Source organism: Lupinus angustifolius, chromosome LG19, assembly GCF_001865875.1.
Source record: "Lupinus angustifolius cultivar Tanjil chromosome LG19, LupAngTanjil_v1.0, whole genome shotgun sequence".
Taxonomy (NCBI): domain Eukaryota; kingdom Viridiplantae; phylum Streptophyta; class Magnoliopsida; order Fabales; family Fabaceae; genus Lupinus; species Lupinus angustifolius.
In genome coordinates, this window is record NC_032027.1 from 295,275 (window position 1) to 314,755 (window position 19,481).

The following is a 19,481-nucleotide window of genomic DNA, read 5'->3' on the forward strand; positions in this document are numbered from 1 at the left end:
AGTATACCATTCTTAATTAAAATTAAAGTTTTCACAATAATTCATTTATGGTATTATTTTTTATTACTTGATTTTATGCTATTTTCATTAATTACCTTATCACATTCTTAAGTTGAACTCAGATTCTCTGTCCATATTGTTTTTAGTTTTGTGTCAGTTTGCCAACAAATAAAAAATAATATTTCAATTTAATTTTGTTTTAAAAAAAAGTAGTATATTAATATTGACATGTTTAAATTTAAGTGAGTGAGACATAGAATGACACAAAATGAATTGGAGAAAGAGGATTTGTATTCAAAACGAATTATATAATTATTTGGCAAGAACATGATTTGTTTGTAAGATATTTCCTATTATGAATTTCTAACATTGTTGCTATACTAATAACTTTCAATTTGGTCCAAATCTTTAACCATTAATGGTTATTGCAAAACTTTTACTATTATTTCTTCCATATATTATATGATCACAAGTCCCATACCTTACTATATATCTTCTCTTTGTGACCCTCTTTCATTTGGATTCTCTTTTGAGAGACACAAAAATATAATGGCCAAAACAAGTTGTTTAGCTCTTATATCCCTTCTTATTTTCTCATTCTTTATGGCTGAAATCCATGGAAGCAAACAAGGTCAAGTTCTTGGCATGTTTCAAAAGTTAAAATACAAAGCAGGTTCAGAAATTGATAGGAGTGAGTTTAATGCACAAGAAGAGGTTGTGGTTGATAATTATTATGACATGGTTAATTCTCAAAAGGGTCTTAAAGAGAAAGATAAGATTGTTAAATTACCAGGGCAACCACATGTAAATTTCTCACAATATGGAGGGTATGTCACAATTGATAAATTTGCAGGGCGTGCCTTGTATTATTACTTTGTGGAAGCTCAACATTCTAAAGAGAAAATGCCTCTTCTTCTTTGGCTAAATGGAGGTATATATAACATCTTTTTATTATATCTAATCCCTCTTTATAGTGATATGAAAATTAATATTGTATTGAAGATGTAGTGGTTTGGAAACTCAAACATGAAAGTTATTTTGCATTTTAATTTTGATCACATGCATCAACATCCAAAAAAATCATATATTCTTGATTCCCTTTAAGCAAGAATTCGGGTTCTAGTTTTGTGGATGAAAAAAATGCCCATTGGGAGAATTAGTCTCACATACTTGTGGATGTTCCCAGCTCGGACAGGATTGCCTCCGTGCGAGGATACATATAGGACCCAAAAAAAAACATCCAAAAAAACGTCTCATTCCATCTTTCCTTTCATTTCTTGGACATTTATTTGTTTATCTCTTATTTTAGTGAAATTGTTGAATAACTTGCAAGTCATTTTTGAAATGATAATTTATGCAACAAATTTATGATAATAGTTGTACATACAAGTCTAGGGTTGTTTATACATAATAGTTGTACATAAAAGTCATAATATAGTTGTTTAACAAATTTATGATTACCCTTAATTATTTAGTAGTAGCTCTTTTCTTGGTGATGAAGCTCATCACAAGTTATATAATTTTCTTGTGTTTGGTTTAACCATAAAATATTCATTATTTGTACAAGCACACAAATATTAGACTTTGTCAACTAATCAAAGGATGAAGGTTATTTATCAAAACTTGATATTATATTATGATGGTCCTCTCATACCCAATAAAATTATATCCAAAAAATGTGTCTTTGGATTCAAATTCTTTTCAAAACAATTAGGGAATGAACCCTAGCCAATATAATTATTAATATGTTTATTTAATATTTTCAGGTCCGGGATGTTCATCTCTTGCTTATGGAGCAATGGAAGAACTTGGACCCTTTAGAGTAAACAGTGATGGGAAGACACTAAAGAATAATAGATATTCATGGAACTATGGTATAAGCTGAATTTGATTTCTTTTCATATACTACTACTATCATAAACTTGATTCCTTCTGAATGTGGCTTAATTTTGATTTTGAAGCTGCAAATGTTTTGTTCCTTGAGTCACCTGCTGGAGTAGGATTTTCTTACTCAAATAAATCATCAGATTATGATAGTAGTGGAGATAGGAAAACATCAACAGATAATTATGTATTCTTAGTCAAATGGTTGGAAAGGTTTCCTGAGTATAAGAAAAGAGATTTCTACATTGCTGGAGAGAGCTATGCTGGACATTATGTCCCTCAACTTGCTCATACTATTCTACACAATAACAAAAAGTCTAACAACACAATAATCAACCTCAAAGGAATCATGGTATGTGCACATTTCAAGTATAATATGCCCTACAACATAAATGCTGGATATTGTAAATATACAAAATTTAGCCTTAAGTTCATAATCATCTCAACATACTACTTATTTTATTTTCTCCCATGTATATAATAGTTTAGAGGTTACCATTCTTGTGTTTATTCAAGTGTGAAGTTCCATATTGGATATGCGAGGAGGAGTGAAAGAGTTTATAAGAAGGAAAGGCTCATAGAACTAATGCCTTAAGTTTTTGGTTCAAGACGTGATGTCTCACTTGTGACTCTTCACTCTTCTCATACCCATGTAACAATGGAACTCCCTAATGGTTGGAGACTCCCCAGTCGCAGTCTGGTCCAATAATTCAAATTCTGGATATCGAATTTAAGGTTTAGACTTTAGAGAATAATTGTTACCTACTTAAGCATTAAATTTGAAGATGTTCTTCCATTATTATTACCTACTTTATATATACAGATTGGGAATGCAGTGATCAATGATAAAACAGATAATCTAGGAATGAATGATTATCTTGCTAGCCATGCAATCATATCAGATAAAGCAGCACATGATATGAACACATTCTGTAATTCTCCATCCAATGACATTCCAATTCAATGCCAAGCAGCAATAGAGGAATATAATAGAGATACATCATTCATTGATATCTACAACATCTATGCACCACTTTGCAATAATCCCAACCTCACTGCTTTCCCTAAGAAGAGCTCTGTAAGATTAAATTCCAACCCTTTTCTCTCTCTTTTTTATATAAATAATCTACCAATGACAACTTTGTATAAACCTTGGCGAATATTTAAGGTTGTGGATTTAGCAAAGGAAATGTTATTGTAAGATTCAATGAAACTTAACTAGAGTTGTTTGGTCACTTTTTGTTGTTGTCACAGATTGTTACTGATCTATGTAGTGGTGTTTATACCCATGCATATCTTAACCGTGCTAATGTTCAAGAGGCCATGCATGCCAATGTCACAAAACTCAAATATGAATGGGAATCATGCAGTAATATTTTATTCTCAAAGTGGCATGATAGCCCCTCAACAATCATTCCCCTTTTAAAGGAATTCCTCAATAATGGACTCAGAGTTTGGATTTTTAGGTAAATTCTTACATTTACATATCAAATATATGTCCTTTGTATATTGAAAATATAGAAAATGACTGAGAAACACTTCAACCCTTTCTCACCCTTGTAGCTAATAGTACATAGATTCAAACATGTTTTGATGATTTAACTTTGAACATTCATCTATTATATGATACAGTGGTGACACAGATGGAAGAGTGCCTGTTACTTCAACCAAGTATTCTATTAAAAAGATGAATCTCTCTACTAAAACTGCTTGGTATCCATGGTTCTTCAATGGAGAGGTAATTTATAGATTATTAGTGAATGTTAATGTTTTGCCCTACTTGTTTTCTAATCCCAATGATGAATGCACAATTTTATATTCATATCACATAAAATAAAAACTCATAAAATATGTAAATAGTTGAACAAGATAACTCATAAAAGTATGAGTAAGTCTTATCTCCATTAATGGAGAGACACGTTATATTTTGTAGTGTATTTTGAATATGAAAATCGTAATTTCAATGAAAATTAAGGGATGAATAACATTATCTTTTAGCTTGTTAGTGCATTTTCCGATAACTTGCCCTAGATATATTTTTGGATAAAAATATTGTATCATTCAATTCATGAAATTTGATATGACACACACAGGTTGGTGGGTATGCTGAAGTGTACAGTGGGGGCCTAACATTTGCAACAGTGAGAGGAGCAGGGCATGAAGTTCCTAGCTACCAACCAGGAAGGGCACTTTCATTGATCATGCACTTCTTAAAGGGCACTCCACTTCCCACTACTAAAACACAACCTTAATCCTACCATTTTTATATTATTAATCAATAAAATAAGGAACAAAATAAGGTTTATTTCTTACCCAATATTGTTGAGATATATACATTTTAGATTAATGCTATAGTAACAAAAAGGAGTAAGCGATATTATCATTAAATATACAATCACAGATGTAATACATTAATGCATCTAAATTTAACATAAAAACATCATTAGTGAAGTTAAAGGGACAAATTGTTGTACTACTACTCGTATGAACTAGTTCGGAAATAACAACAAAAGCTAGCATTAAAAACAAGACAGGAGAATGTAGTGTTTTATAAGTTATTTGCACATGTTACCATATTTCACATTTCCTCCGGGATAATTTAACATTAAAAAAAAACGACATAATGATTTATGAGTTTAAAATCTATACACTACCATATAAAGTTTTTTATACTGTCGATATATTATTCACCATTGATTTGTAAAAATTTTGTTTGAAAGTTAATACTAACTAACGATGTAAAAAACACTTATACATACATATTAACTCCTGTTTTATATGTACAGGAGATTCTTTAGTAGCTATCATGATCTAAGAAAAGTCTAGTCTAGATAATAATATAGTTTAATGAATCATGTATTAAAATAATATGAAAGTATTAATACCTCTAGACTTTTGATGCAAATTAAAATAATTTGAAAGGGGCATAACATGTCGTAAAACGAGCACGACACCTCACCTAAAACATCGTCATCAACAACATTATTTTACTCCTTATTATTATTACTCCTGTTAAGAAATGATATAAAATTGGAAGAGTGAAATGATAGAATTCACATGATATATTATTTCTTATCCTCGACTAATTAGAGTATTATTTTTTATTTTTAAATTTTTTTATTTTTATTCATATCACAATATCTTATTAATCAGTAATAGAGAATGAAAGATTATTAGGACAAATGATCTCGACTCGAGTGGAAAAAGAATGGGAATGAAATATCTACTTGTATAAGGAGATAAGTTATCTCCTCCTATAAGTGAAATCATGACATGTGTCATGTTTCATTATTTTCAATAAAAATATTTTAAATAATAAACAAAATAACACACATATCACACTTTTACTGGTTAGAGGAGATAAATTATCTAACAACCATATATTTTGTTAAGAACATTATGTTAACTTGTTAAACATAAAGAATCAATCTTATATGTTCTAAAATCATTGTTCTTATAAATCATATAGCATAGCATTTAGACAGTGCTGAAAAGTGGTGCAGGTAGCTATGGATGCAGCTCCTCTACACATAGCCATATATCCATGGTTTGCCATGGGGCACCTAACCCCATATCTTCACCTCTCTAACAAGTTAGCAAAAAGAGGCCACAAAATTTCATTCTTTATCCCCAAAAGAACACAAACCAAGTTACAACATCTCAACCTTCACCCTCACCTTATAACTTTTGTCCCTATCACTGTTCCTCATGTTCATGGCCTTCCTCATCATGCAGAAACAACAGCAGATGTACCCTTTTCTTTATTCACACTTATTGCTACTGCCATGGATCAAACAGACAAGGACATAGAACTTCTCCTCAAAAAATTGAAGCCACAAATTGTTTTGTTTGATTTCCAATATTGGCTACCCAACATGACCAAGTCCCTTGGTATCAAATGTGTGCAGTACTTCATATTATGTCCATTATCAATAGCATACTTAGGAGCTGGACCAAGACAAAGCATAGGAAAAGGTTTAAGTGAAGATGATCTTAATAAACCACCTCCAGGTTTTCCTGATTCATATGAATTTCATGCACATGAACTTAGGTTTCTATCTGCTACAAGGAAGCTAGAGTTTGGGAGTGGTGTTTTTCTTTATGATAGATTGGCTATTGGTGCAAGTTTAGCAGATGCAATTGGGTTCAAAGGTTGCAAGGAAATTGATGGGCCTTATGCAGATTATCTTGAGAGTGTGTATAAAAAGCATGTTCTTTTATCTGGGCCACTTTTACCTGAGCCACCAAACTCTACTTTGGAAGAAAAATGGGTTAACTGGCTTGGGAAATTTGAGGTTGGTTCTGTTATTTATTGTGCATATGGAAGTGAAAGTCCTTTAAGCCAAAATGAGTTTGAAGATCTGTTGCTTGGTCTTGAAGAAACAGGTTTTCCATTCCTTGCTGCACTTAAGCCTCCTAGTGAATTTGAGTCAATTGAAGAAGCTCTACCTGAAGGGTTGAAAGAAAGGGTTAAAGGAAGAGGGGTTGCATATGGAGGTTGGGTGCAACAACAATTGATTCTAGGACACCCTTCTGTTGGGTGTTTTATAACACATTGTGGTGCAGCTTCTATAACTGAGGCTCTTGTGAATGAGTGTCAATTGGTGTTGCTGCCACGCCTCGGCGCGGATCATATAATGAATGCAAGAATGATGAGTAGAAAGTTGAAGGTTGGGATTGAAGTGGAGAAAGGTGAAGAAGATGGTTTGTTCAGTAAAGAAAGTGTATGCAAAGCTGTGAAAAGTGTTATGGATGATGGGAATGAAGTTGGAAGAAAACTCAGAGCAAATCATACCAAAATCAGGAATTTCTTACTAAGCAATAACTTGGAGTCTTCTTGTCTTGATACTTTCTGTGAAAAGCTTCAAGATTTACTATGAAAAGCTTCAAAGCTTCAATTACTGCATGTCCAATTCAGGTTTATATAAATAATTATGTACTATGAATTATGTTGTTTGGCTTTGGTTCATTTATAAGAACTGGTTATATATTATGTACTTCGGTTCATCATTGAATTTGGTGCTAAAACGATGAATCTTGTAAACTATTAAGGTTTTTAATGTTCTACTTTACTATATATCTTTTGATTTCAATGATGGTGTAGAGTAAAAACACTATGAGGAAAATGTTGAACAACACCGAGTGATGTAATGATCTATGCCTACCCTTTTTGAGTGAAAAGACAAATAGTACATATCCTTGGTCGGATGAAGATCACTTATTCCAACAGTATCTCAAGCCTCAATCATATATTAACATTTAAGATATGTGATCTCCATCCTCCTCCTAGTCACAACTCTGAATCTTTTAAGCATTGCAACTTTTATATAGTCTTGATGATTTATCAATCATAAACACAACAAACTTTTCTTACTCTATTTGGTATACCAATAAATTCACACTGCCACCTATTTATGAAAAGGAGAATGATAAACTTTATTTTTATCTTGCTGTTTAAAGGGTACCCATTTCCTTCCTATTCCTATAAATTGTGTTACTGTGTGTAACATCAGTTATGATGGGTCAAAAAAATAACTAATTATTAATCTTTTAATTTACAAATATTTTTTAAACAATCATAGGCTTACGATACATGCAGTGACACAACTTATGAGATAGATTATTGCTCTTAGTTCAAAGTAGCTAGCATTTCACACAATGCAATGAATCAATACTTAGCTAGCAACTCATTATCATTACTTGTAATCTCCATCATTATTATCAACTTATAAACCACTTGATATTTAATACACCCTGTTTAGGATGCCAAGTTTCCTTGAATATATTTCTCAAATTAAGATGATCACATATTAAAATATAAGGTAAGTGCACCCAAATGATATATTAAACAAGACAACTACTTTATATAGTAATTGGAAAAAGAAATATTTTACCCCATAATAGTGATTGAAATTTACTCTTTAAGCCTTATTAACATTTAAAAATAAGTTGTAATTTACCTCCTAAACTAAATAAGAAGGTAAATATATCATTACAATTTTATAAAAATTAAGCATAATTTTATAAATTATTATAATTCCATATAAGGTGTATTTCACCTCCTAATGCTAAGTGATCAAGAATAAGGAATTGAAAAGTTAAGTAATTCATTATAATTTTATGAAATATTAAACATTTAATACATTATGAAGTAATATATTTATAATTTAAATATTTTATTTTTCAACTTTTTATCATTTTATATCAAGGTTAGTGTTATCTTATCTTAGATCAAACGATTAAGGTTTCATTTGGTAGATAAGAGTTTACATTAGTATTGAACTGAACTAACTTAATGTTCATTCAAAACTTACTCACGATTTAGCTAATAAATTTGGTTCATGAACAAAATGAGTTGAACTTAAATTAAATAAACAAATTGAAGTTGAGGCAAGTAGACTTCGACTCGTTAGGTTCTTGAGCTGACTCGATTATTAAATAAATAATCATTGTTCGAGTTAACAAATTAAATCAATTAACCTAATGTGTAGAATTAAAGAATTGAGGAACTCTTAACAAACTAAACGAATTCAAACTGATGAGTTGAATTGAAATGTTCACAAATGTCAATCGAGCCATCAAATATAAACTAAAAATATAACTCATTTCGATATCGAGTCGAGTTTCAAACCTAAACTCAAGTATGCTCTAATTCATTTTGAATGAGTAGTTAAACCTAAAGTGACGTTAACTTACTCTTCACTCCAACTTCCACCTAAAACCACACAACTACACAAATACAATGACACTCCTCTTACTTATTCTCTACGGTCACGCCCACCATATCACACCGTCTGATTAGAGTGCCCCATCTCACTAACAATCTCAACCGTTCATATAATTTCATCTGAACCTTTCTTCGCAACTGAGACACCTATATATACTCTTAACCAATTTCTATCCTCACTTCATCAACTCAATCTCTTGCGTTAATGGCGGTCTTTTAGATTCAATTCGATTCCGTCACAAACCTCTCGATCTCTCAATCTAGTTTCAACACTTTCAATCAAGTGAGATTTAATCGTCAATTTTGTTATTTTTCTCACCTTTAGTTCCAAAATTACTATATTTGATTTTATGTTTCGGATTTGAGTTATGTGATCTTTAGAGTTGAATTGTGCTTTATTTTTATGCAGATCGACCGTGTTTTCATTTCGATTTGAGCTTCATCTCAGGTTGAAGGATCTTTTTCTAGGTAAGAAGTACCTTTCAACCTCTTATTTATGATTTTTTTTTTAAATTTGATTTGAATCAATTTAATTTTGTGTTTGTGAAGTGTTATTACCGTTGTGTTCTTATTGGATCTTTTGGAAATGTGAGTTATGATTGATTGTTTAATGATGATCTGAAGTTACTGCTTGTTGGATCCTCTGGAGTGGTTATTTAATTTCTGACTGATTTTAATTTTTGAGATTTCTAACTGCTTTATTAAGCTTATGTTGCTGAGTTAATTAATTTTGATCTGGGTAGTAGGATCATAATTTTTGAATATTACCCCCTTATGCACAAGTGAGTTATGGTTATCACGGGACTTTGTTGATTTTTATTAATCTGTACAGCTGGGAACCATCATTTTGTTCATTTAGTTTTACCATACGAAAGCGTTCTTACAAATTGCGTTTCGCCATTGTCATGAAGGGGTTTAACATTTCTCTGTCACTGATTTAGTATCACTCCTTCTTTCTTTTTAAGAGTAGATAATTTAGATGAACTGATGTGGAGGATGAAATCAAATAGTAAGCAAGCAAAATATGAGAATGGAAATTCCCTATTTTCTTAGCTTATAACTGGTTTGATGTGACTGCTTGTTCAAAACCAGTGTTGTTTTTTAGTTTGAAAATCTGGATCCTTTATTTTGTGGAAGTTATCATAGCTCATATTTTAATATATACATATGCAGCATCATAGTTTGTGTTGCCTAAAAATGTGGAAATTTAAGCCTTTCATGAACAAAGAGCCAGCTGGGCTTGAAGGCCGCTCTATAGATGTTGGTAATGTTAAAATACATGTTCAGAAGGCCATTGCTGAAGGAGGGTTCTCTTGTGTCTACTTAGCTCGTGATGCTGTACATATGTCAAAACAATATGCTTTAAAGCACATAATATGCAATGATGAAGAATCACTTGCATTGGTAAAGAAGGAGATATCTGTGATGAAGACATTGGTAGGACATCCCAATGTTGTCACACTTCTTGCACATACAATCTTTGATATGGGTAGGACAAAAGAGGCATTCATTGTGATGGAATTTTGTGAGAAGTCTTTGGTTACTGTGCTGGAGAGCCGAGGATCTGGATATTTTGATGAGAAACAGATTCTATTAATCTTCAGGGATGTATGTAATGCAGTTTTCGCTATGCACTGCCAGTCCCCTCCTATTGCTCACCGGTAAGAATACTAGCTGACAAAAAATTCTGAGTGTCTTAATTTTTTATTAAGTAGCAAATCATTTGCATAGTTTGAAGTTTTATGTTCACATTTGATTTTTAACTATAAAATGTTCCACAAAGAAGTTTCATGTTGTCAGTTTGATATCCATTAGTACACATTTCATTTGTATGTTTTAAGGCACTTCAATGTATTTACATCTATGGAAGCTTTCACTTTTAGCCCTATAACTTCATATTGTATTTGTTGACAATGAAATGATTTCTACACCTTCAGACACCGTTGCCTGTGATTATGTTTTATTTTTCGTAAGATCTTAATTTATTCACACGTGATGAAAATCTGTATTTCAATTGTACTATTTTTGTGTGTGTAACAACGTAGAAAGACCTGCAGCAAATCAAATGAGAGTTCATATTTTCTTCTTTACATTTCCCAGAGACTTGAAAGCAGAGAATCTTTTACTTAGTTCAGATAGTGTATGGAAGTTGTGTGATTTTGGAAGCACTACCACCAATCACAAACGTTTTGAGAAACCAGAAGAAATGGGAATTGAGGAAGACAATATCAGGAAATACACAACCCCTGCCTACAGGGCCCCCGAGGTAAGTTGAGATTTGTTTTCTATAAATAAATTATAGCCATGTGTGATACGAATGTTCATTTCTGTTTTGCATTATAGATGTGGGATTTGTTCCTGAGAGAAGTCATTAATGAGAAAGTGGACATATGGGTAAGTCAAGCATGTCTAAAACTCATGTCTTAAATGATTAAAACTTCTGCCAAATGTTTCTAAGCTGCCTGATGATCATATTACTGGTTGGAATATGTTAGGCACTCGGATGTCTCCTTTTTCGCATATGCTACTTCAAAAGTGCATTTGATGGAGAATCAAAGCTCCAAGTCTTAAATGGAAACTACCGCATTCCTGATTTACCTAAATACAGTTCATCTATCACGGACTTAATCAGAGACATGCTTCAAGCTAAACCAGCTGACAGACCTGATATCACGCAGGCAAGAGCTTTGCTTGATTGGCCATTCATCTCCATCAATTTAGGTTGGTCTTAGATCATCCATCAATAGCATTCTTAGTAGAATATGAGCAATCAATTATTGATGTTGGGTGTTCCTCCATGGTGACAGGTCTGGTTTCGTGTTAATGAGCAGCTACCTAATAATTTGCAGAAGTCATTACCTGACAGGCCACCTGAATTGCCGTCTTCAAACTGTCATGAAGGTGCTGCATTTTGTTTATTTTCATGATACTTTATGTGAGACACTAAGTGTGAGCACTTGGATTCAAACTTTGGTAGTTGTGCTTTCCCTCCTCCCCGTTAAAAAAATCTTAAATGTGACCTGTCCTTGATGCAAATAAGAGACTTAAAGCTCTTGATAGAAAATTGGATTATATATGTGATTTTATTTTATCCCTAGTATCAAACCAAAATTCATCTGTATCTAAATTTTGGCAGGCGCTTCCTTGGCCACAAATAAATCACCTCCAATGCCTCGTAGGGATCCACCTCCTCCACCTGCATCTGGAGAACCCAGAAATACATCACAGCTATCCCTTGCTTCTGGGGGAAGTGGAAGTGGGGGGCCACTTGGTGCTTTCTGGTCCTCTCAACATGCAAAGGATTCACTTGTCTCAGAGGAAAAGAGGAAACCAATATTTGATGATGAACAATCTAGCCACCATATCTCATTGAAACATGATGTGATTCGTCCAGACAATGATCAATCACCCAAGAATATTGTTAGTGGTAACAGAGTGGTTAACACTCAAACTCATACTGTAAAAAGCAACACACATGGAAAACCACACAAGCCTGACACTAGATCTTCAAAGGACTTTGAAATAAACTTTTTTCAGGATAAAGATCACACAAGTGAAGGTCGAAAGTCAAGTGTGGAGAATACAGCTACCTTTCAGGATAGGACTTTTAACTCCTTTGTTGCCGAATTTGATAACAGTAAGTTCAACTCTGGACTTGGTAACAAAACTGAAAAGGAGGAAGCATTAGAGGCTGAGATAGAGAAACTCAAGGAGCAACTGAAGGAAACTAAGTTGGAAAAGGCTGAAATAACTTCAAAATATGAAAAACTTTCTGCCATCTGCCGATCACAAAGGAATGAATTACATGATCTCAAGCAAGCACTTGCTGCAAGAACTCCTTCGCCAAGTAAAGGTGGATTGAGAACCTCTCCAGGAACTACTTCACCTGCATATGTGGTAACAGAAATCTGTAATTTTCTTTATGTTAATTTGTCTTGCTGATTATGTTTAGGCTGTGATTTTGACAGACGGATATATGTTTCATTATAACTGCAGACAGAGAAGATCGGAATGGTTGAGGAACTTAAGCAGAATAAAACTGAATGGAAAACTCCTACTTCAGAACCCAAGTCATGGCAAGCTTTTCCTGAAGAACCCAAACCACTAAAGTCCCTTTCAGCAGAGAATACTTCCAAATCTGTCAGGACAAGAAACGGTCAGCAGATTAAGCAGGCTGCTCAACTAGCTACCGATTTCGATACATGGGGTTTTGGAACAGATAACTTCAGTGCTGTTGGTGCTGGCAGCCCCCAGATGTTAAAACCTGGTGAAGGGAGCAATTCTCATGGTTTCAGTGATGGAAAAGCTTTAGACAACAAGACAACCTCTCAACCTGGTGGATGGGCTGGTTTTTAACTGTGGGAGGGAAGCTATGAAGGATCCATTCTATGATTGTCCATTTGGCCCTTATGGAGAAGAAAAATGAGTGGGAACTTATTATATATCCAATATGTTTGATTCATGCAGTTGAATTTGTTTCCTTTTATGGACCATGCTACTAAATGGAACATGTTTCTCTGGACCAAATCTTTTATTGGGGAGAGAGTATTCACTTCTATTTTCTATTTTGGATGCTTCTTCATATATTTAGGGTTCATGGCCTGCATTGAAGTATTCAAAACACCTTATGATTCAATATAGTCTCTCGATCTTTTCAACAACAAAAAATAACAACACAATCTCTCAACAATATATTTTATTAACTATTATTTTTAGAATAAACTAACATAAGAACCAATAGTATGGTAAGGGCTTCTAACATGCTGAATAATAATAGGTAAAAGTGTTAAACTATTTTTAGAATGATAAAACCCTAAAGTACTAGAAACGAAACAAACAAATTTATTCCAAAATATAATAAGGTAAATAGTATCAATTTCTTCAACATTAACGTCGTGCATTGTTGGGAGGTTGAGCATTTTGTGGCGGACGAGGAGGAGGAGCATTCCGGCGCGGTGGAGAGTGTCCAGGGTTAGCATTTGTACGTCGAGGTTCACTTGGGAAACGGTAATGCATAGTATTACCTGGTTCATTATATACCATATGACAATATGAACCTTTATGTATTGCTAAACTATGTTCATTGAAAAACATTGCTCCACATTGATTGCATTTTGCATCCCACACCATGATTATTAATTTGATATAATGTTTGATGCATATTTGAGTTACTTAGCCATGTATTTATACCACATTATGTTTACTTGTTCAAATCTCTAAAGTGATACCATATAAAATAGTTATTAGGAACTTAGGATATACAATTATGACCAAGATATAAAATAAAATTAAAAGATAGGTATTTGGCTAGTTCATATTCTAAATAAATTATTTAAGTGATCGTGCTTTAAAATTGAATTCAAGCATGCATTGCATCGATCCTTTTCAATAAATGGTTGAAGATAATATGAATTACAACCATACAAAAGAGTGCAATAAAATATTTGCATGCACACGAGAAAATATGCCATGTAAACATCAAAGATTATAAAAAAGAAAACAACATCATTTTGCTAATACTATCCATCACTTTGCTAACATGTGATTAAAACAATGACATCTTATTCTTCTCTGCTATTAAAATTAAACAATGTCATAGTTGGAGACTAAAATAGCAATTGTGTCTCTAGTTTAATAACTATAACTTTATTTTAAAATTTATATTAATATCTTACTTTTGATGAGAAGTTTTTGTACATATCTCTTTTATTTTCAAAGTCAATTTATCTAATTAAAAAGGAGAAATGTCCATGATCTGAAAATAATGTTAGAATATAAAAGATACGTATCCTAAATACACCTTTAGCAATTGTACCAATTCAATGTATGTTATTCTATAATATTAGGAATTATTTTTTTAGTTGTTTATAAAAAATCTTTTTGTGATACTCTCCCGTTTCAAAATATTTGATGTTTTGATTTTATCTTATTTCACATTGTTCTTGACTTTTATAAAATCAAAATAGATAATATAATTTTTTTTCAAATCTATCTTTACTTATTTCGTCATTTTCCCCCACCCAATATTAATTTAGCTTCCACTTTTATTCTTCACTTTCCAATGTACCATATTCATCTTTCAATGTAGTACTTTTTCTTAACAACTCATGCTCAAAAAATTTCTATAGTTATTGCAATTGAGATTGAACATATTGTGGGAGATTAATTGAGAAAATATATCAAAACTTAATGGAGATATTCAAAATAGAGAATGTAACTTGGTATGTTTAAAGGAAGTGATTCGTCAATGACACATTAAAAAAGAGCATATATTGAATGAGAGTAAAATTCTAATATTCTAAATTTTATACTAAATTAGAATGTGAGAGGCCTAAGGCCATAACAAAATTTGAACAACAATTTCATTTATATTTAGTCTCACACATTATTTTATAATTTATTATAACTCATCATAAAATAAGAACACAATTTTTTCTTACAATGACAAATATCGTTCTTATCCTTATTTGGGTATCACAACATCTACTTTTCTCCCACAACATGTACTTCTCTCCTCACTTTCCATTAGCTAAGAACAACAAAAAATTGTTCTTATTTAAGAACAAAAATCAAAAAATAAGAACAGCACAATGAAGAACAGAATACAAATATTCTTATTCTGTTAAGAACAATCTTAAGATCAACCACTATGGTTGTTCTTAGCTTCTACCAATCAAATTATGACCATGAACACTCGAATGGACTGGGTGAAACGAGTGAGACTCCTCTCAAGTAATGGAGAGACAAGTGAGCAACCATAGTTATTTTTTCTTTACTTTTACGCAAGCACTTCCCGAGTCTAACTCGGGTGAAACTTGTCGGAATACTAACTAGGTATTCAAAAGGACAAAACCAATAAAAAAGAAGAAAACAGGTAAAAGGGGTTGTGCTCCTATTTCTTAATCAAAAGATGAATTGATGTATGAGTCTCTGACATAGGCTCTTTGAATGGTTGTATTGGTGTGATGACCCACTCTAACTGCATAACAATTGATAAGACATTAAGGGTAGTCTAAAGTGAGTAAGGGTGTAAACCCTTGAACTTATATAGTGTACAAAGATCTAAATTCACTGAATGATTTTAAGACAGATATACACCCTTACTTTCCCCACAGGGGCTGTTTGCAAATTGGTTTCTAAAGGAAAATGGATGAATGGGGCGGTTCAAATGAAATACATACACTTGTGAGAGAGGACCCGAGCCTTCCATTTATTCATCTTCAAAAAACTAACTCGCAAACAGAGCCTTAGTACGTTTGTGAATATGACCCTCTGTCTGGTTTGTAGCAGCAATGCTAAAAACAGAATCTATTAACAGTGTGAGAATTTGGCTGCCAGATGTTTCCTACAGGGTGTCTATGAATATGTGATTCAAGTTCCTCACATAATCTTTTTGTAGAATCCATTGCAGAATTTATTGCAGAAAAAAAGGATGAAAATGAAGCAGCTCCATGCACTAAGAGGCTTGAAAAAAAATTGATGGGAAGCAGTATGTTCATTATTTTCTGTCATTTCGCGAGATTGAGAGTCTAAAACCTTAGCTTTATCAGTTGCACTATTGGGGATTACCAGCTAAACTCAGTCTCCTAATCCACCAAAGAAGTTACCAAACCACAACATCTCATGGATTGTAGAAGGGCCCTAGTTTCTGAGGTACTGCCTAATACTCTCAACTCTACGTGCACGAGGTCGAGAAGGAACTCTGAAACCAGTTGCTTCCAACTCCAACCGATCACTGTCATTGGTACCTCCATTGCCATAAATTGGGGTAACGCCAGTTTCGGTGACCTCTCCTTTACATACTGGACATTCCTTTGCTTCCAAATAAGCATACGACAACTGAGAGAAGCATGGCCAGCAAAACAGGTGACCACAGCACGTCAAAACAGGATCTCTTGCCATGCCCAAGCATATATTACAATCAAAGAAATTTCCACCGCACCCCTGTGCCTTATTGGTATACGTTTCAGTCTTCAACGCCTTAGCAATTAAGTAGGTAGCTTTCCTTTTGCCAATTTTCCCACAATCGGCAGTTCCAGCTTCAGCATCAATCCCAACCTCTTCCCGACGCACCCTGACATCATCTTGAACATTAGCTGTTGTTATCAACTCTCCGGCAAAGTTAGTTATTTGATTTGGAGTGTGACTCTGTCTCCACCTCTGACGCTGCCTAGCTCTGAAAATTACCCCTTCAAGGCGTCTAATACGCTCTTCTATATCGTTCAATGGCTCTTCATTCAAATCAATCTCCATTACAACTTCAGTTCTTTTTGTTCAGGTTTATACCATCAACAACACATTTCAAATGCAACAAGATCCTAATAATACAAGTAAAAATAAATCAGTTACAAGCATACTAAAAATAGAATGATTAGGACACTAAAACATGAACAAGAACACCATCAGTACCAAATTATTAAACCCTCATAAAGCACAATCTCTTGCTCAAACTAATCAAACATTTCATACACACAACTAATTATAAATTTATATTAATTCTTAAAGTGTTTTTTTTTTAGTAAAATAGGCTAATAATTCTGAACCCGAAAACAATTTGAAGAAAAAAACAAAAATTGAATCGAAACCCACCAAAGAAAATACAAAAATGAACCCTAAATGATGAAGAAAAACCACAATTGATTCGAATTTTTTTTTTGAGGAATTACCGAATTAAGTGCGCATATATGTTGTTCTGTTGGGTTTGAAGATGGTGAGATTACGAGGGAAATGGTGATGATTTAGGGTTTGAAGAGAACTGCAAGATCGGAAGATATTTAGGGATTTGTGGCGATGAGAGATCCAATTTTATTTTTCTTTTAAAGCTGTTATGCGGTTTTTTGGTATAAAATTAATTTCATTGGAGAAATTTTAATTATTTTTTTTTCTATAGAAAAACAAATTTATTTTGGTCCATTGTTAAAATAAGTTCATTGGTTCTTTCCATCTTTTTTAAAGTGTTCAAATATAACATTTTACAAACATTATTAAGGTGTCGAATATGGATAACAAAAATATTCGACCAATAGATATGTCTAAAAAATACTCATAATCTATACTATATATATAAGGCAAAATATGGTGTAACTTTTACCATGGTGTAATATTTATTTCCTATTTTGCCCTTCACATTATTTAGTTTTTACAAAAAACCATATAATTCTAATTAATCACCACCAACACATTAATAATCATATCTCTCACCTTGAACTATACATTATCATAAACACACAAAACTTATAGTGTAAAATATATTGAATATATTGAATACAACAAATATATTTTAATCATAAAGAATGAAATATATAAAAACTGAATGTATAATACCACACAATATTGACCGGTAGGCACGAAGTGCCTATATACACTAGTAGATATTATAGTAATAGTTTATGAGTTGGTGTAACTATGATATTTGAGTTGTGGGTACTCATATAATTATAATTCTTTTTGGTTAAATATTTTATATATTTATACACTTGTACTACTTTAAAATTATATTATATATTTTTTATTATTTACAAATAAATTTTAATAATTGATCTATAGTAATAATTTTGTTATATTTATGTAATAATTATTTTATATATTAATTATTATAAAATATATAAATATAATTAAATTTGAAAGCATGTTGGTACCTCCACAAATGTCTACTACTCATAAATGTACCTATAAATAGGTGAACGAAAAAAAACACTAACCAAACCCTAGCCTCATTATATGCCAAATTAGGTCTAGAAAGCTAGATTTTGTACACAACTATAATGGCATTTGACAAATAAAAGTAAAAGTAGTCTAATATTTATGCAGTTTTTATATAATTAGTGATTGTTTATTATTTATATTTAAATCATTATTAATTCTCATAGTATACATGTATAAAAAATGATGCATTGTTTATATAAAATTCTTTAAACTTCAAGTAAACAAAGAAATGCATCACTAATTACAATAACAATCTCACCCATCATTGTTATTTTGGTTTGTTTGCATTCAATGACAAGACTATTATGCTTGCCTAGTGAAATCAAATCATTGGTTATAAGGATCAAGGGAAATGTATGATGACATTCTACATATGACCTATTGTGTTGAAACTTAAAGCTCATAATTCCATTCTACACCTACCAAAACTTTGATTTTGAAAGATATAATGCATACTATAAAAAGAGAAAGAATTTGATGTGCAGTCAAGGTACCAAAAAATAATTTAGATTTTGATCTTTCTCCTTAGTTCTGTTTTTATCTTTCTGATGTATCAAAAATATATATTCAAGATATGGTTTACTAAACTATATTATTCTTTCATTTATTTAACTATATTTAAAAACGTGAGCGAATTGGCCAATATCAATTACTATTCACGAAAAAGTACACCTTTTTAAATGAGAAAAAAATCCAATAACTTATTTGACAATATTTCTACTATATTCCAAAAAACAAATTTTGTGACTTAATTTATAAGATAGTTCTGATTCATGTTACTATCTAACAAATATATTTTTAAATTTCCTCATACAAACTATTAGTATTTTATTTTAAACTCAACATTTTTTATAATTTTATTTATACTAAGAATTTGACTTGAATATAAACACTATAAAAAATTTATCATAACATTATTGATTTGCTATTATAATTCGATTTGCTATATTATCAATTTTAGAACCTCCATAACATCTCTTCATACATTTCCATTCTTTGTTTTTATTTTAGATCACAGCCGTGGGATATTGAAAGATCCAACGGTTAGAAAGTGGGTAAAAATTCGACCGTTGAGGGGAAGCGTTGTTTCCTTCAACTATTTCAGTGTTAAACCATTCTCATCAATTCTCATTCACTCTTCACTGTAAGAACCAGAGAGTGAATC

At 32.2% G+C, this 19,481-nt stretch overlaps 4 protein-coding genes across 4 annotated transcripts; 3 read left to right on the forward strand and 1 right to left on the reverse strand.

The window, feature by feature from the left end:
- On the forward strand, nt 547–4,154 carry LOC109334067 (serine carboxypeptidase-like 40). The gene is made up of 7 exons (XM_019569643.1): nt 547–931; nt 1,767–1,874; nt 1,962–2,236; nt 2,708–2,962; nt 3,139–3,350; nt 3,517–3,622; nt 3,978–4,154. The coding sequence occupies exons 1-7, from the start codon at nt 550–552 to the stop codon at nt 4,134–4,136; spliced, it is 1,497 nt and encodes a 498-aa protein (XP_019425188.1). The 5' UTR covers nt 547–549; the 3' UTR covers nt 4,137–4,154.
- LOC109333732 (anthocyanidin 3-O-glucoside 2''-O-glucosyltransferase-like) lies at nt 5,274–6,846 on the forward strand. Its single transcript, XM_019569290.1, has one exon. It carries the CDS (start codon nt 5,394–5,396, stop codon nt 6,762–6,764), a length of 1,371 nt encoding a protein of 456 aa, XP_019424835.1. The 5' UTR covers nt 5,274–5,393; the 3' UTR covers nt 6,765–6,846.
- On the forward strand, nt 8,787–13,169 carry LOC109334308 (AP2-associated protein kinase 1-like). The gene is made up of 9 exons (XM_019570009.1): nt 8,787–8,894; nt 9,021–9,079; nt 9,785–10,272; nt 10,712–10,877; nt 10,955–11,005; nt 11,107–11,289; nt 11,419–11,512; nt 11,748–12,508; nt 12,608–13,169. The coding sequence occupies exons 3-9, from the start codon at nt 9,809–9,811 to the stop codon at nt 12,965–12,967; spliced, it is 2,079 nt and encodes a 692-aa protein (XP_019425554.1). The 5' UTR covers nt 8,787–8,894; nt 9,021–9,079; nt 9,785–9,808; the 3' UTR covers nt 12,968–13,169.
- LOC109334311 (E3 ubiquitin-protein ligase RMA3-like) lies at nt 16,136–17,433 on the reverse strand. The gene is made up of 2 exons (XM_019570013.1): nt 17,278–17,433; nt 16,136–16,929 (listed from the first exon to the last, which is right to left on the reverse strand). Exon 2 carries the CDS (start codon nt 16,862–16,864, stop codon nt 16,253–16,255), a length of 612 nt encoding a protein of 203 aa, XP_019425558.1. The 5' UTR covers nt 16,865–16,929; nt 17,278–17,433; the 3' UTR covers nt 16,136–16,252.